The 20,473-nt window shown below is 40.2% G+C and overlaps 1 protein-coding gene across 3 annotated transcripts in view; it reads left to right on the forward strand.

The window, feature by feature from the left end:
* CAMK2A (calcium/calmodulin dependent protein kinase II alpha) overlaps window positions 1-20,473 on the forward strand; it is a 77,776-nt gene that overhangs the window by 33,958 nt on the left and 23,345 nt on the right. For all 3 annotated transcript variants that reach the window (XR_012473775.1, XM_074212643.1, XM_074212644.1), the window contains 6 exons: window positions 4,810-4,912; window positions 6,085-6,168; window positions 9,495-9,589; window positions 16,247-16,369; window positions 17,379-17,462; window positions 19,287-19,329. Coding sequence is in view for 2 of the 3 variants with exons in the window: in XM_074212643.1 (XP_074068744.1) it covers window positions 4,810-4,912; window positions 6,085-6,168; window positions 9,495-9,589; window positions 16,247-16,369; window positions 17,379-17,462; window positions 19,287-19,329 (532 nt within the window). In the remaining variant the exon portion in view is untranslated. The remainder of the gene's footprint in view (window positions 1-4,809; window positions 4,913-6,084; window positions 6,169-9,494; window positions 9,590-16,246; window positions 16,370-17,378; window positions 17,463-19,286; window positions 19,330-20,473) is intronic.

Raw genomic sequence — 20,473 nt, forward strand, 5'->3', positions numbered from 1 at the left:
TCAACATTGGTCAGTTTTCTTTTCCGAGATCTGTCTTCTCTATGACTTCTACCCCATTAATTCTAGTTTTGTCATCTTGGGTCAGGTAGAAGTCTGCAGCCAGGTGCCTTCTGGCTTGTTGGCCCTGGCATCAGGGAAAAAAGAGGAAATGAATTCAATGATTCATTATCATCAGAGCATATATTTAGAGCTGAAGGGGGCTTAGAATTCTTTAGATCAACCCCATGTCTGACGGATGGGGAAATTAAAGGCCCAAGGAGGATGAGTGCTTTGTGTAAAATCACACATTGGGGCAAAACTAAGGTTTAAACCTAGGTCCACTGGGCTCATATCTGGCACTGTTCTACTATATAATCCTGACCCACTATTCTGAATTCTGGTAACCTAGGGCCTATAACAAAATTAGAGAAGCATAGACTTTTTAATCTTTGCAGCTGCTGTTGAGTTATTTCAAACATTTCCTATCCTCTGTGACCTCATTTGGCACTTTCCTGGTAGAGATAATGGAGAGGTTTGCATTTCCTTTTCCAGATCATTTTACAGATGAGGAAACTGAGGCAAAGAGTTAAGTGATTTGCCCAGAGTCACACAATGTTTGAGTGTTTGAACGTTTGAGACCAGATTTGACCTCAGGTCCTCCTTATTCCTGACCCAGCACTTTATCCATTGCTTTACCTAGCTCCTCGATAGCTTCTATATTATATCTTTTCGAGTGTTTCCAATGACAGGGAACCCACTACCTATTGATACATAATTTTTGTTAGAAAGTCCTTTTTTATATTGAATTTAGTCTGTCTATTTGAAACTTCTGACTCATTAATTCTATTTCTCCTCATTGGGGCTAAGTGAGCCATGTCTGATTACATCACAGTCTGTCAGATACTTCAATGATTATGACCTTTTCAATCCCTTCCTCTTCGCCCCAAATCCCCACCATGTCTCATGGGTTTTCTTCTCCAGGCTAAATATCTCTAGACCTTTTCATTGATCTTTTTAGGTCCTGGATCTTAACTCTGACAAATCTGTGTGACCTTGAGCTAGTCATTTAACCTCCAGGATCTCAGTATCCTCAGTGTGAGGTGCTGGTCTGGATGGTTTCCAGTTTTTCCAGAATGAGAGTGTTGAAGTGGATAGTCCCTGCAGTCTTTTCCATCGTTAGAAATTTGGTTCTATGATCCTCATTTTTAAAGATGTCTCACATCTTGGTTGTCCTTCTGTGGAAACACAATATTGTTCCTAAAATGTGGTTCCTAGAATTGAATAAGAATACCAGTGCTGGAATGTGCTGATTGTTGCAGTGGACCTAATAGCCCCATTGTCTGGGTGAGCCCCTTAAAGAGCTCAGCTTAGGAGGCTGAGCAAGTGAGAACAGAGCCTTCCCACTGGTTACATTCCCCTGATATTTTAAGCCTGTTGCTCAAGAGCAGGAATGGAGGAAAGACAGCTCAAATTTAGGCCACTTCAGAGAGATAATTAGGGGCACATTCATCAAACCAGGGCATCTCCAGCACCAGGAGTGGATACTCTTTGGGAACACTGTCCTGGGAGAATGAATGGGCCATTAGTGAGTTGAAGCAGACTGAGACTATATTTAGCTGAGGCCAGTCTATCTTTGGGCAGCTGGAAGGTCAGGCTTTAGTCCACTCAGCAGCACAGAAGACAAAATCAGAAATCAACCTCTGAGAAATTATAACTGGGCTTAAAAATTCATCCCTAAAAGTAAAAGGGAAAAGTGTTTCAATGAGGGATCTAACATTCAATTCTTAAGATAGTTTATGTCATCTCTTAAGGGTCTAAGATTTTTGGCATACCCCTCCAGATTCCAGAGAGCTGATGATAAATGAAAGGAAGTACTCTTGTCTAGGTTATGGTTGGTAGACCTGTGGTTGTATGCTAGGCCACAGGGAATGTACACATTTTAGCTGTGCCTAGTGGAGAAGGAACCTCCCAGCATCTCAGTTGACCAGAATTTGGGGGCTGACTGAGGATCATGAACAATGGAATCAGTAATGTGAAAGATAGAGATGATAGGGGTAGCAATGATGGAAATAGTTATGATGGATATAGCAATGATAAATGAAGGCAGAGATGATAAAGATAGTAATGATGGGGATAGGAATGATGAAGACAGGAATGAAATGGGGTTGTGTAATGGAAAGAGCCTCTGGGTCCTCATCTGGAAAATGGGAAGTATAATACTCTCCTAACTTTACAAGGTTTTGTGAATAAAATACTTTTAAGTGTTATATAAATGAAGGGTATTATTATTATTATTATTATTATTATTATTATTATTATTATTAAGCAGTGATGACAGAGGTCTTGATGATGGAAACTGTGATAATGGACATAGGTACAATGGAATCAGTAGTAAAGGAGGCCATGATGTTAGAATAAGGGATGATGGGGGCAGAATTGATAGATGTGGCAGCAATGATAGAGAATAGAGCAAAAAAGACAATTAAGATGGAGGTAGTACAATTATAACATATGACAGTAATGTAGTACTTTAAGGTTTACAAAGGGCATTGTATATATACATTCTCTGATCTTAACTCTGCAATAGCTCTTTCAGGTGGGTTCTCCGGATATTATGATACCCATTTTACAGATGAGAAAACAGAAACTTAGAGAGGTTAAGTGATTGCTCATAGTCACAGAGCTGTTGTTTCTTAGTTTCTTCAGGCATTTCCACCTCTTTGTGATCCCACTTGGGGTTTTCTTGGTAAAGACATTGAATTAGTTTGCCATTTTTTCTTCTTCAGCTCATTTTACAGATGAGGAAACTGAGGCAAACAAGGTAAAGTGACTTGTCCAGGGTCACACAGCTAGTAAGTATCTGGTGCCAGATTTGAACTCAGGAAGATGAAGCTTCCTTACTCCAGATCCAGTGCTTTACCCACTGCACCACCTAACTGCCCAAAGGTTATAGAGCTAATGATCAACAAAATGTCATGTCCAGAATTCCATTCTCAACGGAGTCACTAATGATCAAGGGGATGATGACAGAGGGATATCTCCTGTATCCCAACTGATCTTATTTATATATTGTCAGAGCCCAGCATCAGTCCCATGACCACAGGAAGCCATAGATGCAGTGGTCATGTGAATGAACAATTCTGGAGGTAGTTACTCTCTGTACACCATGACATAGGTACTTATAGCCAATAGTAATTGGGGAAGATTGCACAGGGGTTGAATCCCAGGAGCCAAGAGCTCTGCCTTAGATTTCTCTCTGGATACTGATCCAGCCATTTTCCTTCTGACTCCTACAGATTTCTCTGATTGAGAAGCAATATCCATTACCATCTTTGATAGCCATTGAATTGCGGTGTGACCTTTAATAAATTAATTTCATTTCTATAACCCTTAGTTTTTTTAAATTATAAAATGAAGGGTTGGATTAGATAGTTTCTCAAGTTTCTTTTAGTTCTACCATTTTAACAGTTTGTGATGCTGGCGTGTTAACAGTTCCTTGCCCATCACTGGGTCAATGAAAGGGAAGCCTTTGAGATTCACTTCATTAATACATTTGATTTTAGTGAATGGAGAGAGGAAACTTCAAAGTACAAACTTTGTAGGGTGTGTTTGAGGGAACATGTCTATTGAAGTCTATAAGTACGAGAGTAGAGGTTCAGGTGGAGGAGAAGACTGTGATTCAGGTACTGAATTTCTTGGAAAAGGAAGGGAAAATAACCTGGATACTCATGGGTACCAGGTTCCATAGTCTAGATGGAATATCTAGAAGAATAGAGAGAACCTCAAGAGGTTTGGGGGTTGAGAGCAAAGAATATTCCCATTTCTCTTCCTTCTAGCTCTAGGTGTCCAGGGGCTTAGGAAGAATTCTAAGACAAAGGGAAGTTTATTAGCAATAGAACAGAAGTTCTGGAGGGCACAGTGGAAGGCAGAGTAGTATGGGAATGCTGAAGGCTTAGAGTTGAGGGTGATAGGGATGAAGGATTGGGAAGGGGTAGCCAAGGAAGGGAAATTTTATTTAGGGAGTCTATAATTCTAAATCACAGAGATTTGGAAAGGAGGAGAAAATAATTTGCTAGCATGGATTTTCTTAGTCCCTCCTTGAAAACTGAATCTGCCCTGGGTCCTAGAATTCCTAGCTATAATTTTGGACCTTGGAACCGCTTTCTGATTAGGTGATCTCATTGAACAATCCAATGAACATTTATTAAATGTCCACTCAGAGCACTATGTTGGGTATTGGTAGAGAGAATTTAAGTAGGAGTTTAAAAGTAGGTAGAGTAATAATTGATTAAGTACTTGTTTTGTATAAGTCATTACTAAGGACTGAGGATACAAATATAAAAAAAATGAAACAATTCCAATTTTCAACAAATAAATAACCCTCAAGAAGTTCATGAGTTTTTTGGGGGGGTGGAAAGGAATAAGTGTATACATAGATAATACAAAATAATCACTAAACAAACTTCTATGTGAGATCTAAGGGGAAAAGATCAAGGTGCCCCTTCTTGAAGCCTCAATTTTTAAATCAGGGCCTTAAGTAACCCTAGCCATAGTGGTCTCAGTCTGTCTTATTCTCTTTTGGTCCCTTCTTTCTTTCTCCCTTCTGTCCATCTTTCTCCTCCAAGGTTGCTATCTACCTATGCAATATGTATACTTAATATTTAGTTATTGGTTGTCTCACCTTAGGCTATAAACTCCTTAAGGTCAGGGACTGTTTTTGCTTTTCTTTGTATCTCCAATATGAAAACCAGGGTCTGGTACACAGTAGATGCTTAATAATTGTTTGTTCCCTAACTAACTGCCTTTCCTTTTATCCCCTTTCCTGTGAAGCCGGAGAATCTGCTCCTTGCATCAAAACTGAAGGGGGCTGCTGTGAAGCTGGCTGACTTTGGCCTGGCCATTGAGGTAGAAGGGGAGCAACAAGCCTGGTTCGGTGAGTGGGGACTGGAGGAAGGTTAGAGTTGGTGGATCTGTAAAAGGAATGGTGAGATTTGGAAAGATCTTCTCACTTCTCCCTCCTCTCCTCAAACTACCCTGAAAATGGAAGGTAGAGAGGCAGTCAAGGATTTGAAGGATTTGAAGACCAAGACTCAGGAAGCAAATATGGCATCACAACCAACTCAACTTCTCTGCTATTACCATCTCTTCAGATCCATGCTACTCAGAATAGCTTCCTGAGGTCTTTGCAATAACTAGTATAACACTTTATTCTTATCATAGTGTTATCATGTCCAGTCTCAGGTGATCCTCACAATAGTCTTGTTACATATATCCTGCAAGCAATATTATCCCTATTTTGTAGAGGAGAAAACTGAGACTCATAGAGGGGAAAAGAATTGACCAAGGCCGCACATGAACTAGTGGTAACGCTAGGGTTAGAACTTAATTTTCTGAATTGAAATTCAGTGTTACCTGGAGTAGGCTAGATGCTTAGATCTTGGTCTTGAAGTTCAACTTGGCTAAGATCAAGGACAAATTCTATTTTTAAATCGCAGAATGGTTGGGGCAGAGAATCTCTTCTACTGATAGATTTCCTTTCTGCAATAGTTCTTTTTTCCATACTTTTTTTTTTTTTTTTGCCATGATAGTTCTTAATACCCTTAGAATAGAGTTGGGAAAAGAAGAAATTCAGAATGGAAATGAATGGGTTCTCTAGACTTTTGATTCCCTTTCCCTAGCTCATTCTATCATCTGTGAACAGATTGAGGTTTCCCAACTACAATATCTAATATCAAACTCTGGGAATAGTTCTGGAGGGACAGGGTGTGAATGTGGAAACTTCTGTAGAGAATGTTTCCTTAGATCAAAGATTTAGGACTTTTATAAGTAATAGGGACTTGTTGAAAGTTTCTGAGTAAGGATAGTGATAACTATATGTTAGTTATGTGCAGGATGGATTGGCAAAGGAACCTGAAGATAGGGAGAACAATTAAAAGGTGATATTTAATAGTCTAAGTATTAAGTAACAAAGATAATAAATGAAGGTGTTAGTCATGGAAATGGAATAATAGTTCATTCATTATAGATTTAATAGAAATATTTCCCACATACTAAGATCAAATCATCCATCTGTTTTTACTTGTTTGTTTTGTCTTTGGGGATCAGGCTTTGCAGGGACACCAGGGTATCTCTCCCCAGAAGTTCTTCGAAAGGACCCATATGGGAAGCCTGTGGATCTCTGGGCATGTGGTAAGTGTAATGTTTGGAGTCAAAAACAGTAGAGGTAGAGGAAATCATGGTATCAGAGCTCTCTGGTCCTAGGACAGTCCAGGTGAGTGAGTATTCTCTCCTGGCTTCTGACAACAGAGACATCCAGGTAATCCAGAGGGTTCCAGGCACCAACAAAGTCACCCAAACACCCAGAATGTGCCAGATGATCTTCCCATATGGACTGGTATACATTCAGGAGCTCTGTGTCTCTCATCTGTTCTTCTTGTCAGTAGCCCATTTGGAGGAATGTCATAAATCTAACAATAATAACTAGCATTTATTAAAAACCTTCTATTTTCCAGGTAGTATGCTAAGTACTCTACAAATATTTTCTCATTTGAACCTCACAAAAGTCTTGTGAGATAGGTCTATTATTATCCCTATTTTAAAATCAAAGAAATGAAGCAAATAAAAATTTGCCTAAAGTTATTCAGGCAGAAGTTTCTAAAGTTGAATTTGAACTCAAGTTTTCCTGACTCCAGATCCAGGATCCTATCTACTACCTCAAGACTTACTTCTCCAGGAGATCATGACATATATGATTCCCTCTCCATGTGGGTCATTATTGCGCCTGATACAACTTCCCAGAGAAGAGGCATTCATGGGAGTGTACATTATGTGTCAGTTTTTATCTTCTCCCTATGGGCCAGGAAACAGCATTATCAAACCTGTGGGATGAATGTAGTTGTCCAAGTCACAGAGATCCAAGGCTTCTATACGGGACCTTGTGATGTGATGGGAGGAGGTAACACAAACTTCTTTTCTTGAAAAATTCCATTAGCTGTCCATGTTAAAGGAGGTATGCTCAAGTCTGCTAACGAGGGTAAAGTTAATTCCTGTGATGACCCAGAGTCTCCTCTTTTCCTTCCTTGCCCTTATCACTGCTTGCCATGCCAAGCAGATGAAAGTTACTTCTTTATCATTACTCTTCCAACAATCTCTATTATTAGTACTTCTACAATCTATATTCTTTCATTCAATAGACATTTATTGAGCACTTTGTGGTTGTTACTGTTGCTCAGTCTTTTGCCAGTTGTGTCTGACTCTTGGTAATCCCTTGGGGTTTTCTTGGCAAAGATAAGGGAGTAGCTGCCCATTTCCTTCTCCATCTTGATTACTTACTATGTGTTAAAGCCTGGGGGAGATACAAAGATAAATGAATGTCGTTCCTATGCTCTGGAAATTGCTGTAGTCAAAGAGATGTGCTTACAAAATAGCTTCAGTACAAGACAAGATATGATAACTGACAAGACGTTGATCTGGCAAGCATCATGGAAGAAGTGGGCTTTGAGATGAGCCTTGAATTTTGGTAATTGGGGATGGAGGGAGTAGGGAAGAAAGTGCCAGCAGAGGGAACAATCTGAGCAAAGCCATCATGGCAGGAGAGCATAGGGTACATTCGGGGAAAGGTGAGGTGATCAGTTTGGCTGGAATGTAGAGTGTCACAGGAAGAATGATGGGAGTTAAAGCTGGAAGAAAGGTTGGTAGTAGAGGGCTTGAAATGCCTGACTATGAAGTTTAGATTTAGCCATGTAAGATTTTTGAACAAAGGAATAATAAAGGATCATGGGATTTAGAACTGAGAATAAACTTGGAAGTCATTTTATCTCTTCATATCATTTTATAGATATGGGAACTGAGACCCAGATTTTCAGAGACATTATCATAACTTTAGGAAGATTATTTTGTTATATCATATTATGTTATGATATGATATGTGTTATATATATATTTACATTAGATGGAGTAGATGAAAAAAGACTGGAGATAAGTAGTCTGATTAAGAGGCTATTATGAAGTAATCAGGTCCTAAATTAGAGTGGTAACAATGAAAGTGGAAAGAAAGGTATAAATTCAAAAGAGATTATGAAGGAGAAGTCAACAGGTCTTGGTGACTGATCTGGTTTATGAGACCAAGGAGGAAGGAATTGTCACAGATGACTCAGGTTTTGAGTCTGAGTGCCTGATAGAATAGAATGGATTATAGAAGGAAGGTAATGAATCCAACTTTAAAGATAATAAACTTGGGAACCCAGGAATATTCAGGTAAGGATATCTGATAGACCCATGGAAATTTGAGAGAAAATTCTAGGCTAGAAGACCTAGCTTGTGGAATCATCTTTAAGGAGATCACAGATGACAAGATATAGAATTGAAGAGATTTTAGTTATCATCTACTCTATTCCTTGGTTTTATAGAGGAGTAAACTGAGGCTCATAGAAAGAATGTGATTGACAGAGATAGTAGATCCTTGGGTCCTCTGACATTTATAGGACTCTTTCCATTTCACTTGCTGTGGCTGGTAATAAGGTTGTGGCAAAGGAAGAGTTTGTTGTTCATCCTTCATTGTCAAAGAGGATCGATGACATCAGGAGAGTGATGACTTATGCCTGAATTGAATTTAAGTGAGACAAAGCTAAACAAAGTCATCAGCCTCATGTTCTCCTTGGACCAGTGACAAAACAAATGTCTTGTTGATTGGCTATGGCTCAGGATGCAATGAATGACTTTGGTCTTCTAAAATTAAGTGATTTCCACATCTTAGTTTGTCTGAGGCAAGAATCCCTTTGTAGGTGTAGCTAAATATCAGATTTAGGTGTATCTGGGTATGGGGGGTGGGGAAGGATGTAAAAGGGAAGAAAGGAGAGATATCCCTCTCTCTACTACTATGCATTTCAACCTGCTCTTTGGTGCCTGGACAAACTTGTCTTTCAATGACTAAAGTTTAAGAAAAAGAGATAGCCCAGTATATTATCACAAGGGGAAGAATCAAAATTTCTGGACTGAAAAGAAAGCAATTTTTATTTACACTCACTCTTTAAGTCATCAAAACCCTAACATTGAACAAAAGAAGTTTGCACTGGAGTCTATTATTGGTCATTCAATGAAAGCTGGAGTTTGATATGAATTGCAATTTAAAAAAAAAAACCTGTCTTTTTCAGAGCTATATTTCAAGAAAATGGAAAATATTACCAAAGGAGAGAATAGTAGTTGACTGGGGCTAAAACCTTAATGTATACCTATATTTAGGGGGTTAGGAGAGAAAAAAGAAATGAAAGGAAGTAAAGTTTGGTTATAGATGACTATGAGAAAGCATGACTAAGAATGACTAAGAGATGAGAGCATATCCAAAAGGTGTGACAGTTAAGGAAGATGAAGTTTGAGATAAGACCTCTGAAATTGGTAATTGGGTTATCCTATGTCTCTAGCAATACTGCTGCCTCCATAGTTATTACATCCATCACAACATGATCCTTATTGTTTCCTACTTTTTCTGACCTCAGCATCTTGTTCCTTTTCTCCAGGTGTTATCCTATACATCTTGTTGGTGGGATATCCTCCTTTCTGGGATGAGGACCAGCACCGACTATACCAGCAGATCAAAGCTGGAGCCTATGATGTGAGTATTGCTTAATCCTAATGCTGCTTCTTCTTGACTCTCTCAGTGCATTGGACCTGTCAAGGTTCTCCTTGGCCTGACTCTGCTATTTCTCAACTAGAGGTGGTCCCCATGGTGGAAATTATGGATGACTCAGCCTTTGCACAGAGATTCCCAAGTCTTGTTCTTAAAAAGCTGGTATGTCTCTAGGCATGTAGTGTGCATTGTGGACACATCAAATTCTAGAAGTTAGAATAGTAAAAATAATATGGTAATGAGCTCAAGATAATACTAAGAAAATAAAGATGACCCTTAACAAACCGAGGTCCAGATGCTACCTTGCTAACAACCCTTCCAAACCTTGATAGAGGAAAATGAGGAAAGGGTTGGAGCAAGAATCCCTTTGTAGATATAGCTAAATATCAGAAATGGGTGTATCTGTGTATGGGGTGAGGAGGGGTGTAAAAAGGGAAGAAAGGAGAGATGCCCCTTTCTCTCTACTACTATCCATTTCAACCAGCTCTCTGGTGCCCAGATTTTATTTGGCTTCTACTGGTCTTGGTATGGGTGTTTACTTCTTCCCCTTAACACACCCAAGACAGAGGATCCTTTTTTTTCCAAGTGACTTTATTAACAATGAAGAGAAAGATCTATATAATGAAACACATTTTTTAGAGCATAGAACTATTGAGTTAGATAACTCAGATATCTCATTCTAAAATATGCCTAATCCAGTCTCTTAGGTGGTACAGCTGCCAAGGATATCAAATCTCTCCCTTTCTCATCTAATTAAGTATCTGGGCCTGGCCTCTTGAAATGACTAGAGGCCATGTTCCATCAAGGAGGGACTAAACATGAGTAACTCCCCCAGCACCTAAACTCAATTCAGCCTTCTTTTCCATTTCAAAGTTGGTGCTCCCTTCTCCAGCCCTGCCCCCTTTCCATCTCAACTCATTTGCAAAGCTGAGATAACAGGCATATCCTGGAGTTAATGGACAATAAATATCTTTTCCTGATCCAGCTGTTGAATTTACTGACCAAGGTATGTTCATGTTAATGAGCTTTTTTTTTCCTCCTCACTTTTTTGGGGGAAATTTCCTTTCTTTCTTTCCCTAATTTCAGAAGTATCTCTCTAAAGCCTAATGGTGGAACACCTTTTTTATAAATTCAGAAGCATCTTAATAGCAGGAGAAGCAAGAACATATCATTTTTACTAACGGAAAGGGGGAAATAATTTCATTGCATCATGCATAGTTCCCAAATGCAGAAAGGTACTGCAATGAATGTGAAGTACTATTCAGATAAAAGTTGTTTCCCCCAGAATTTAATGGTGGTGAAGAATTTGTAAATTAAATCTAGAAGAAGGATTGAAGAAGTTGTGAATATTTTGAAGAGAAGACTTACAGGGGACATGTTCTTTGCTTTCAAGGATTTGGAGTATCAATCATATTAGAAAGGATAGGGCTGATTCTTTGTGAATCTCCAAGGAGGACCCCCTATCCCTTTGCTCCCCAGGGAATTATGTCTTTCCTGACCCTCACTCCCCCACAAATAGTGATTTTATTTTTTATATTATATTATTATATTATTATATTTTTTTTGGTTTTTTTGTTTTAACTGTGAATAGATAACTGACATTGAAGCCAGGAAGATCTCAGTTCAAGTTCAATCTCTGACACATACTGGCTTGGCAACCCTGGACAAGTCATTTAACTCTTAGTACTTTCTAAGAACTAAGAGTATAAGTTTCAGAGAAAGTGCCAGCTTGAACTAGTAGAGGGAGTTCATTCATCTGGGAATTCCCTATGGCTAGGACCTAACAAGCCCAATCCCTATATTATGAACATTTTCATAAGTATATGTTATCTCTCCCTTAAATTGTTTCATTTTTGTATCCTTATATTGGTCAAAAACATTTTAAGAAACATTGATATCCTATATGTTGTGTTAATGGAGATACTAAGATTAAAAAAATGATAAAAACCCTACCTTCTAGCTTATATTCTATCGAGAAGGGAATACATATGCATATACATATATAAAAGTACAGAATAAATATAAGGAGAAATAAAAATTAATGTAAAGTAGTTACATACAATGGTTAGGAGGGATGGCATTGGCAGTTGGTGTGAAATAGGAAAGATTTCATGTAAAAATTGGTGTTTGACCTCTCTTAAAGTAGTGTAGGGGTTCTAGGAGACAGACATGAAGAATGGTCAACAGGGGATGGTCAGTGCACAGGTGCAGACTGGAGATAGTGTGAAAAGCAGAAAAAAGTCCAATTTTGTTAGACTAAAGTGAGGGAGATGAGCAATGTCCCAAGAAGCTGTAAAGATAGGTTGTGTTTGTAAAGCCAAACAGAGGAACTCATATTTTATCTGAAAGAGAAATGAGAGCCACTAGAATTTACTGAGTAGAGTAGTGATACCTTCAGAACTTTGCTTTAGGAGAATCACTGGCATTTGTATGGAGGACAAATTTGAGTGAAGATAGAGAAGCTGATGGAGTTAAGTACGTGAAAGATGATGTGACCTTGAATGAAAGTGCTGACCTTGGGGCGGCTAGGTGGCGCAGTGAATAGAGCACCGGCCTTGGAGTCAGGAGTACCTGGGTTCAAATCCAACCTCAGACACTTAATAATTACCTAGCCATGTGGCCTTGGGCAAGCCACTTAACCCCATTGCCTTGAAAAGTCTAAAAAAAAGTGCTGACCTTGTGATGGAGAGAAAGAGTAGGATATGAACAATGTAGAGCTGGAAACTGCAAAATTTGGCAACATATTGAATATATGGGGTAAGGGAGAGTGAAGAATCAGAGTATGACTGAGGTTATGAAGCTGAGAGACTGGAACAATGATGTCACCCTTGGCAGAAATAGATGCTTGGTAGAGGGGTGGGTTTGTGGTGGTGGTGGGGAAGATAATGTGTTCTGTTTTGGCTATGTTGTATTTGAGGTGTCTCTTGGACATTCAGTTTCAAGTATCTAGTAGGCAGTTGGTGATGTGAGACTAAGTTGAGGATGGGTCTAGAGATACAGACTTGTGAGTCATCTGCACAGAGATAATTAAACCCATGGGAGCTGATGAGATCGCCAAGAGACAGTGAGGACATTGATTGCTATATCCACCCTACATATAGATTCTGTTATATAGATCCATTAGAACATGGAGGGGATTCTTCCTTCCTTCCTACACACACACACACACACACACACACACACACACACACACACACACATCATTATCAACCTAGGCCAAGATTCAGCAATGAAATTCTTGATTATGGAAACAGCGATCATTTAGTCAACATAATATAGGATTTAGAAATGAAGGGGAGGGCGGCTAGGTGGTGCAGTGAATAGAGCACCGGCCCTGCAGTCAGGAGTACCTGAGTTCAAATCCAACCTCAGACACTTAATAATTACCTAGCTGTATGGCTTTGGGCAAGCCACTTAACCCCATTGCCTTGCAAAAACAAAAACAAACAACCACCCCCAAAACAACAACAACAACAAAAAGAAATGAAGGGGATACTAGAGGTGAACTGGAGATTATCTATAGGGTATTCTAGAAAATTCCCTTTTCTCTCCATCACAAGGTCCCCAATTCAATAAACTCCAATGGTGATGAGGACCCCCAAACCTCCATGATGGTAAAGGGACTTTTGTTCATGTCACTTGAGGATATTTGATGAAATTGGGTACTACTAGTCTGGAAAAAAGAGCACTTGGGGCTCAATTGGAGTGATGGGGCATGGTGTTGTTTAGTCTATTAGTTGTTTCTGACTTTCTTGACTTCAGTTGGTGTTTTCCTGGCAAAGATACTGGGAGTAGTTTGATATTTCCTTCTGTTGCTCATTTTGCAGATAAGGAAACAGAGTTGAGTGACTTGCCTAGGCTCACATAGTAGTGTCTGATGTTGGATTTGAACTCAGGCCCTCCTGACTCTAGAGTCAACATTATCTACTATACCACTTAACTGTCCTTTGGGGCCTAATAGTTGCCTTCAAATATTTGAAGGGCTTCTATATAGAAAAGAGATAGAATACTACCTGCAGAGGGCAGAACTTAGAATAATGGAGTAGAAGCTGCAAAGAGGTAACATAGTAGAATTGATGTTAAAGAAAAGCTTGCTAATATATAGAGCACTCCCACAGTGAAACAGGATGCCCTAGGTAGTCATAGGTTCAAAGGGTAGTCAATCACTTGTCAGGTATGTTATAGAGGGACCCCTTTGTTCTGGAGTAGGTTAGACTAGGCAGCCTTTGAGATCCCTTGATTTCAGGTTATATCTTTGATTAGTGGGATTGTCTCCCACCAATAATCTTCAAAATATGAAAATTCTAGGTACTCGGCGCTTCATACAAAAAGGGATTTTTGATGTTATTGTTAATTATGTAATTAGTTTTTTGGAAGAGGTGGTGTAAGAGTCCTGGACTTGGTGACAAAAACTTTGAATTTAGTTCACACCTTGAGCTGTGACCAGACAATGACCTCCTGTGAGCCTCAGTTTTACCTCTTAAATGGATATGACCATGATTATACTATAACAGAGATAGTCACATCAATTCAGTTCATTAAATTCAGTGCCTACCATGTACCATGCAATGAAGAGAAATAGACAAAAGTGAAAGCATCTCTGCCCTCAGGAAGCTTAAATTCTACTGAAAAAGCACTTTGGGATTGTAAAGCTAGTGCCTGTCCATAGAAATATGAGCTCATATCATTATTATTTTTTTATTTTTTCTATTCTGAATGACAGTTTCAAAGTCAGAAAAACCTGGGTTTAAGTTCCCTCTTTGACACATACAGATTGTGTGACTGTGGACAAGTTACTCTACCTCCCTTCTTTCCACTTCAACAGACTCCATGGTTCCCTATAACTTCCAGGGTCAAATATAAACTTCTCTTGGATGTTCCAAACCCTTCACAACCTATCCTCTACTACTATAGGCTCTTATTAAATTCTTACTGACTTGATTTGTTGGCTTTCAGTTCTGAAATTCTCTGATTCTATAAGATTATCTATGAGATCACTCTCATTTTAAAGATGAGAACTTGAAGCACAGAAAGGATACATAGCTTGCTTACAAAAGCAAAACCAGGTCAGTATAAGAGCCAAAACTGAAACCCAGATTTTAGATTCAATGAGTTTTAGCCTTCTAAGGAGCCATTTAGGATACCTAAGTGGCACAGCAGACAGAGCACAAAACTTGAAGACAGGAAGAATCATCATCCTGAGTTGAGATCTAGTCTCAGACACTTTCTTCTGTGTGACTCTGGGCAAGTGTCTTAACCCTGATCCCCTCAGCTTCTTCATCTGTAGAATGAACTGGAGAAGGAAATGGTAAACCACTTCAGTATCTTTGTCAAGAAAATCCCAAATGAGGTCATGAAGAGCTGACCAACTGAACTACACTAACAATAAGAGAACAGAGGAATCACATTGTCTTAACCTCCTACCTCATGCAGGAAGTCTTTAATGATAAACCTTGCATTTAGTTCTCTATCTTCTGATTGAATAGCTCCAGGGATGAAGAATTCTCTTCTTGGGACCACATTTCATTATTAGGCATTTGATTTCTTAGAAAGTTCTTCCTTGTGTCTTGAAATGAAAGAAGTCACATAGAATAAATTTAATCTTCATCTTCACGATAGCCCTTTAAGCATTTGAAGACAGTTTTCAGATCCCCTCAGTTCTTCTCTTTTTTCATGCTAAACAGTCCTTGTTCCTTCAATTATGATGTGGCTCTCCTATCTTTCTCATCATTCAGACATGCTCTCTTTTGTCGGTGTATGTTGTATCGCAGTATTCAGGATGTGGTCTAATCACAGAGTACAGTGGGACCATCACCTTCTCTAATCTGGACACTAGTCTTCTCTTCCTTTATTCATATTTATTGAACCAAATAGAATGAAATAGAACTCCCACGCCCAAGATCCCATTAGTTGTTTTGGCAGCCATAAACATACTATTGAGTATGTGGTCCACAAAAATCCTCAAAGTCTTTTTCATATATATATATATATATACATATATATGTATATATATATATATATATACATATATATATATATATAATGTCACTTTCATCTTGTACTTTTTATTTTTTGGATTCAAATATAGGATTTTGTATTTTTTCATCTATTCAGTTTCATATTATTTGATTCAGTCCATTGTTCCAGACATTTTTTGAATATTTTTAATGCTATCGGGATGTGAGTTGTTATTGTTATTATAACAATATCTTGATTCTATCATCTGTGCTTCCAACCAATTCATAGACAATGATGTGGAACTATCATTCCCAAATCTTCTCTTAACTAAACATCTCCAGGTCTTTCAATGAATCCCTCACATTCTTTCTGGATTGCCACACAGTTCTGAACAGATTGTAAATGACAGTTCTTAAAGCGTGGCTCCCAGGGATCATAGGCTATATGCAGAGGAAATAACTTAATCCCTATGCCCTTTCCCCAAAAACTGTTGGAACTCTGACCTTGCTCAGACAGGTTAAGGTCTCCAAGTGGCCTCTGTTTGCATGTCTGGTAGACCCAAACAAGAAGGGTCTCTGGGCCATAGCTCTCCTATGCCTGCTCCCCTGCCAGGCAGGAGTTGTTCTGATTGCAGGGGATGGCCTGTGGCAGGCTAGCCAAACCTGGCCCATTTGCCCTTTTCAGTTCCCATCTCCGGAATGGGACACGGTTACTCCAGAAGCAAAGGACCTGATTAATAAAATGCTCACCATCAACCCCTCCAAGCGCATCACAGCTGCTGAGGCCCTCAAGCATCCCTGGATCTCTGTAAGTAACACCTGGAGTGGGGGTTGGGTAGCAGGGGGTGGGTTGTAATTTGAGATCACATGGCCAAGGGTTTGCTTCTTAAGTGACTAAAGAACATTCAGCATGCTCACTACCCCTGGGTCTAGGTATTTAAGGAACTATGTGACTTTCCTTGGCAAACAAAGCCCCCTGTCCCTGTCCTGGAAAAGACTTGTTAGGAGGAATGAATTGGAAGTAACAGCTAATGACAATAGCTAATATTCACCTAGTGTTTGCATGTACTGGGCCCTGGAGGAGTGCTTTTCAATTATTATCTTATTTGATCCTACTTGATAGGTGTTATTATTCCTATTTTATAGTTGAGGAACTTGAGGCAAACAGAGGTTAAGTGCCTTGTTCAGGGTCCAACAGCTAGTAAGTGTCTGAGCTAGGATTTGAACTCAGGTCTTCCTGACTCCCGGTCCAACAACTCGGTCCATATTGTGCTGGAAAGAGCAATGAGTTTGATGAACCTGAGTTCAACTTCTGGGTCTAGCATTTACTGACTGTGTGACTGCAGGCAAATTACTTAATTTTTTGATTCCCATTTTCCTAATCTATAAATAGGCATACTTATACTTGTATTGCTTACATGATAGGGTTGTAAGGGAAATGCTTGGTAAATTATAAAACATTACAGAAATATGAGCCAATGAAAAAAAATGTAAGAAATCCCCCCCCCAACTCCCTATGTAGCTCCATCTATTCTAGTGCTTCCTTACCACCAAGTCTCCTTTTAAATTAGATTTAAATTATATTTTTTAATTTATTGAACTTCCATCATTAGGGATTTACTACTGCTGAGACCTGGTAGGCTTGTCCTTGCAAAATCACATCTTTGCTCCTATTGTCTTTTTAAAAAGGGAAGCACCCCTTCCCCCAGCCCCTGCAGTTTGGAAACTGAAACTGTTCCTTAGATAAAAGTTCCACACAAACCACTCCCACCCCAACCTTCCTGCTCATGTCCTTTTCCTCTCTCTTCTTTTGCTAGCACCGATCTACAGTGGCCTCCTGCATGCACAGACAGGAGACCGTGGACTGCTTGAAGAAATTCAATGCAAGGAGGAAACTAAAGGTAACCCCTTGGACTGGTTCCCTCTCTCAGACTGCTGGGCTCTGGATTGGTCCACATTTCTGCCAATGGGAATAGTGGTTAAGACTGGGCAGGATCCCCTGGGGAACTAGGAGATTCTCAGGTTTTTGCCTAGGCCATGAGTGGATCACACTCAAGAGGAGAGGTGGTGAGTGCCTGGCCAGCTGTGTTTGTTCACTGTGAGGAAGCTCACCTCTTCCTCCATCTCCTCAATGTGAAGCAGTGTAAACAGGTGCCACCCTGGGAAAGTCAGCAAGACAAAGGTTTGAATCTTGCCTTAGACATTGACTAGCTTTGTGACTGAGTAATTCATTTAACCTCTCTGGGTCTCAACTTCCCCATCTAGAAAATGAGGAGTTTGACTGGATAACCTCTAAAGTCTCTTCTAACTTTCAATCTAAGATCCTGTAATTAATTGTGTGACCATGGTCATGACCTTTCCCTCATCTGTAAAGAAGGGGAAAATGATACTATCCTGGGATTATTATGAGGAAAGTACTTTTTCTTAAAAAGGTGATGCACTTATTTGTTATTATATTATAAAATGCTATCATTTTATAGTATCATTATTATTGAGAGGCATCATGGTCCAGCAGATACTCAGAAAGACCTGAGTTCAAGAACTGATTTGGACATATACTGGCTAATCTTCCAGCATCCCAGAAAATTCTCCAAGTCTGTAAGGTACAAAACAGGTCTCAATTTATATTTGTAAAAAGCCTCTCTTCACCTGGAATTCTCTATATTGATGAAATCATGGATTTGGATTAAAAAATTATTATTATTATCCATATAACTCAGAACAGTTCCTGAATATTCTGCACCCCTTACTCTGGTTGGTACAGGAATAGGAGTTTAAGATGCTTCCTGTCCAGCTAAATGGATCTGTGAGCCCCCAGGATTTCATGGAGCTGAGGCATGATTTATTTTAGATGTGCTGAGCTCACTGTTAATCTCCTTCTTTGCCAACAGTGTTCTCAGGAGCCTCCCCCCATTTTGGAAGGGCAAGGCTTAGGGAAGAAGGGAAGACTTACATGTATTAATGGATGTTGTCACCAAAGGGCTGGTGATCCTAGGAGGAGATCTAGACTAAGGGGGATTCCCACCCAACTTCAGGATTTTTGAGCCCAAAGGGATCTTAAAAAATGAAACAAAAACCAGAAATCTTATGGTATAAAAAGATATTAGAACTGTAAGGGCTCTAGAAATCATTTATTCCATCCTACTCTGTTTTACAGATGTGAAATTTGAGGAGATGGAGAGCATTTCTGAAGGCCTGGCATTCTTTAGTTGGATAGTAGGCTGCTGAGAGAGAGAGAGAGAGAGAGAGAGAGAGAGAGAGAGAGAGAGAGAGAGAGAGCACATTGACAGCTCAAAAAGGGGAGGGATAACTCAAGTTGGGGGCAGGGGAGAAAGAGGAAGGAGGGTTGAAAAAGTGACCACCTACATGACTCAGGCAGGGGATTTGCATGGCCTTTTGGAGACCTAGTTGGCAGGTCTCCTGGGGTCTAGCCAGCAACCCTGGCTCAGTCTGGAGCTGCCTAATAATACTCTTGTCCAACACAATCTTGTCCCTGGAGTTGTGCCCACCTAACACCCTTCTTAGCCAATCACTTTTTCTTTGGGAGTGTTGAGGACAGATGGACAAAGGGATGGGGGGAGAATGGGAGGCTTGTTCTCTGAATACAACAATATCTCCCTCTACCCACTCTCCACATTTTCTTATTCCTCCCTCCTTCCCCTTTTCCTCTCTGGTCTTTCTTCACACCCTCACCCCTCTTGCCGTTCTATTTTTGTCTGTTTCAGGGAGCTATCCTTACCACCATGCTGGCCACCAGGAACTTCTCTGGTAGGTGGTGGGACCCTCTGGTCCTCAGGATCTGACATGCACAGCTCAGCATTGGGATTGCAGGGTTCCGAATCCAGGGTGCTCTAAGAATGTAGGAGAGTTCAGGGGTGAAAACATTTCTGTTCTCCCTACCCAGGGAATACTGGGAACTTATTCTCTAGGCCCCCCACCCACTTCCATCACTGCCTGCTCAGCATACAAATCCATGGACGCAGTCTTTGCCAAGATTTGGGGTGACAGCTGAGGAGTGGGTGGAGGGGGAAGAGGAACATGAGGTGCTGACCAAGTGCTGAAAAATCCCAATGGACTTGACATATTTGTGTCTCTAAACAAGCTGCCCCATTGGCTCGAGTTAGACTTGTAATCAGGGAGAGATGATCTGAGTTCAAATTCTAACTTTGGCACCTAGAGACATGTTTTGGTCCTGGAAAAATCATTCAAACTTCTGTAAAATGGGGATAACAATATTTACAAGGTTGCTATGAAGTACTTTATACATTCCAAAGGACTCTAGAAATGTCAAGTAGTCTTTCTCTGTGCCATTGGTGAGAATGGTGCCTGGGCTGGAGGTAGAGGCATTAGCAGCCCTGATATTAGAGGCAATCTCACAAAAGGAGGTTGGCAAAACCTAGATTAGAGTCCCCAGTTCCAGTAGAGGATGAACAGGAAGGGAGAAGCACTTGGAGAGAGGTACCTGGAGAAGCACCAGAAGCTTCCTATGACAGGTGTGTGAGAAGCACCCAATAACAATTGGCTGTGGTTACTAGGTGGCGAGGAGGAGGAAGGGATTTACCAAGTGACCCTTGGCTGAGGGCACATGAGTGAGTGACAGCACTGCCAGGGTCCAGCTGCTAATGCCAGGGGGGTTGGGAGAACTGACAGGACAGAGGAGTATAGCTGAAAAGGGGGTCTTTAGAGTGGTTCTGCATTGCAGTTCAGTTCAGCTCCCTCTCCTGTCCCACTAGTTCCAGGAAAGGGTACGGAAGTTTTATCCCATTTCCCTCCTCCCATAAAGTATGGAACCTTCTTCACCTTGGGCAGCTGGGGGCGGGGGGGGGGGTGACTCTGCTTGTTAAAGGAACTATTCTCAGACCCAACAGACTGGGCCAAATATTGTCTTGTCTTTGCATATCATGCCTATGGC

The sequence above is a fragment of the Macrotis lagotis genome, chromosome 1 (genome assembly GCF_037893015.1).
Source record: "Macrotis lagotis isolate mMagLag1 chromosome 1, bilby.v1.9.chrom.fasta, whole genome shotgun sequence".
Classification (NCBI taxonomy): Eukaryota; Metazoa; Chordata; class Mammalia; order Peramelemorphia; family Peramelidae; genus Macrotis; species Macrotis lagotis.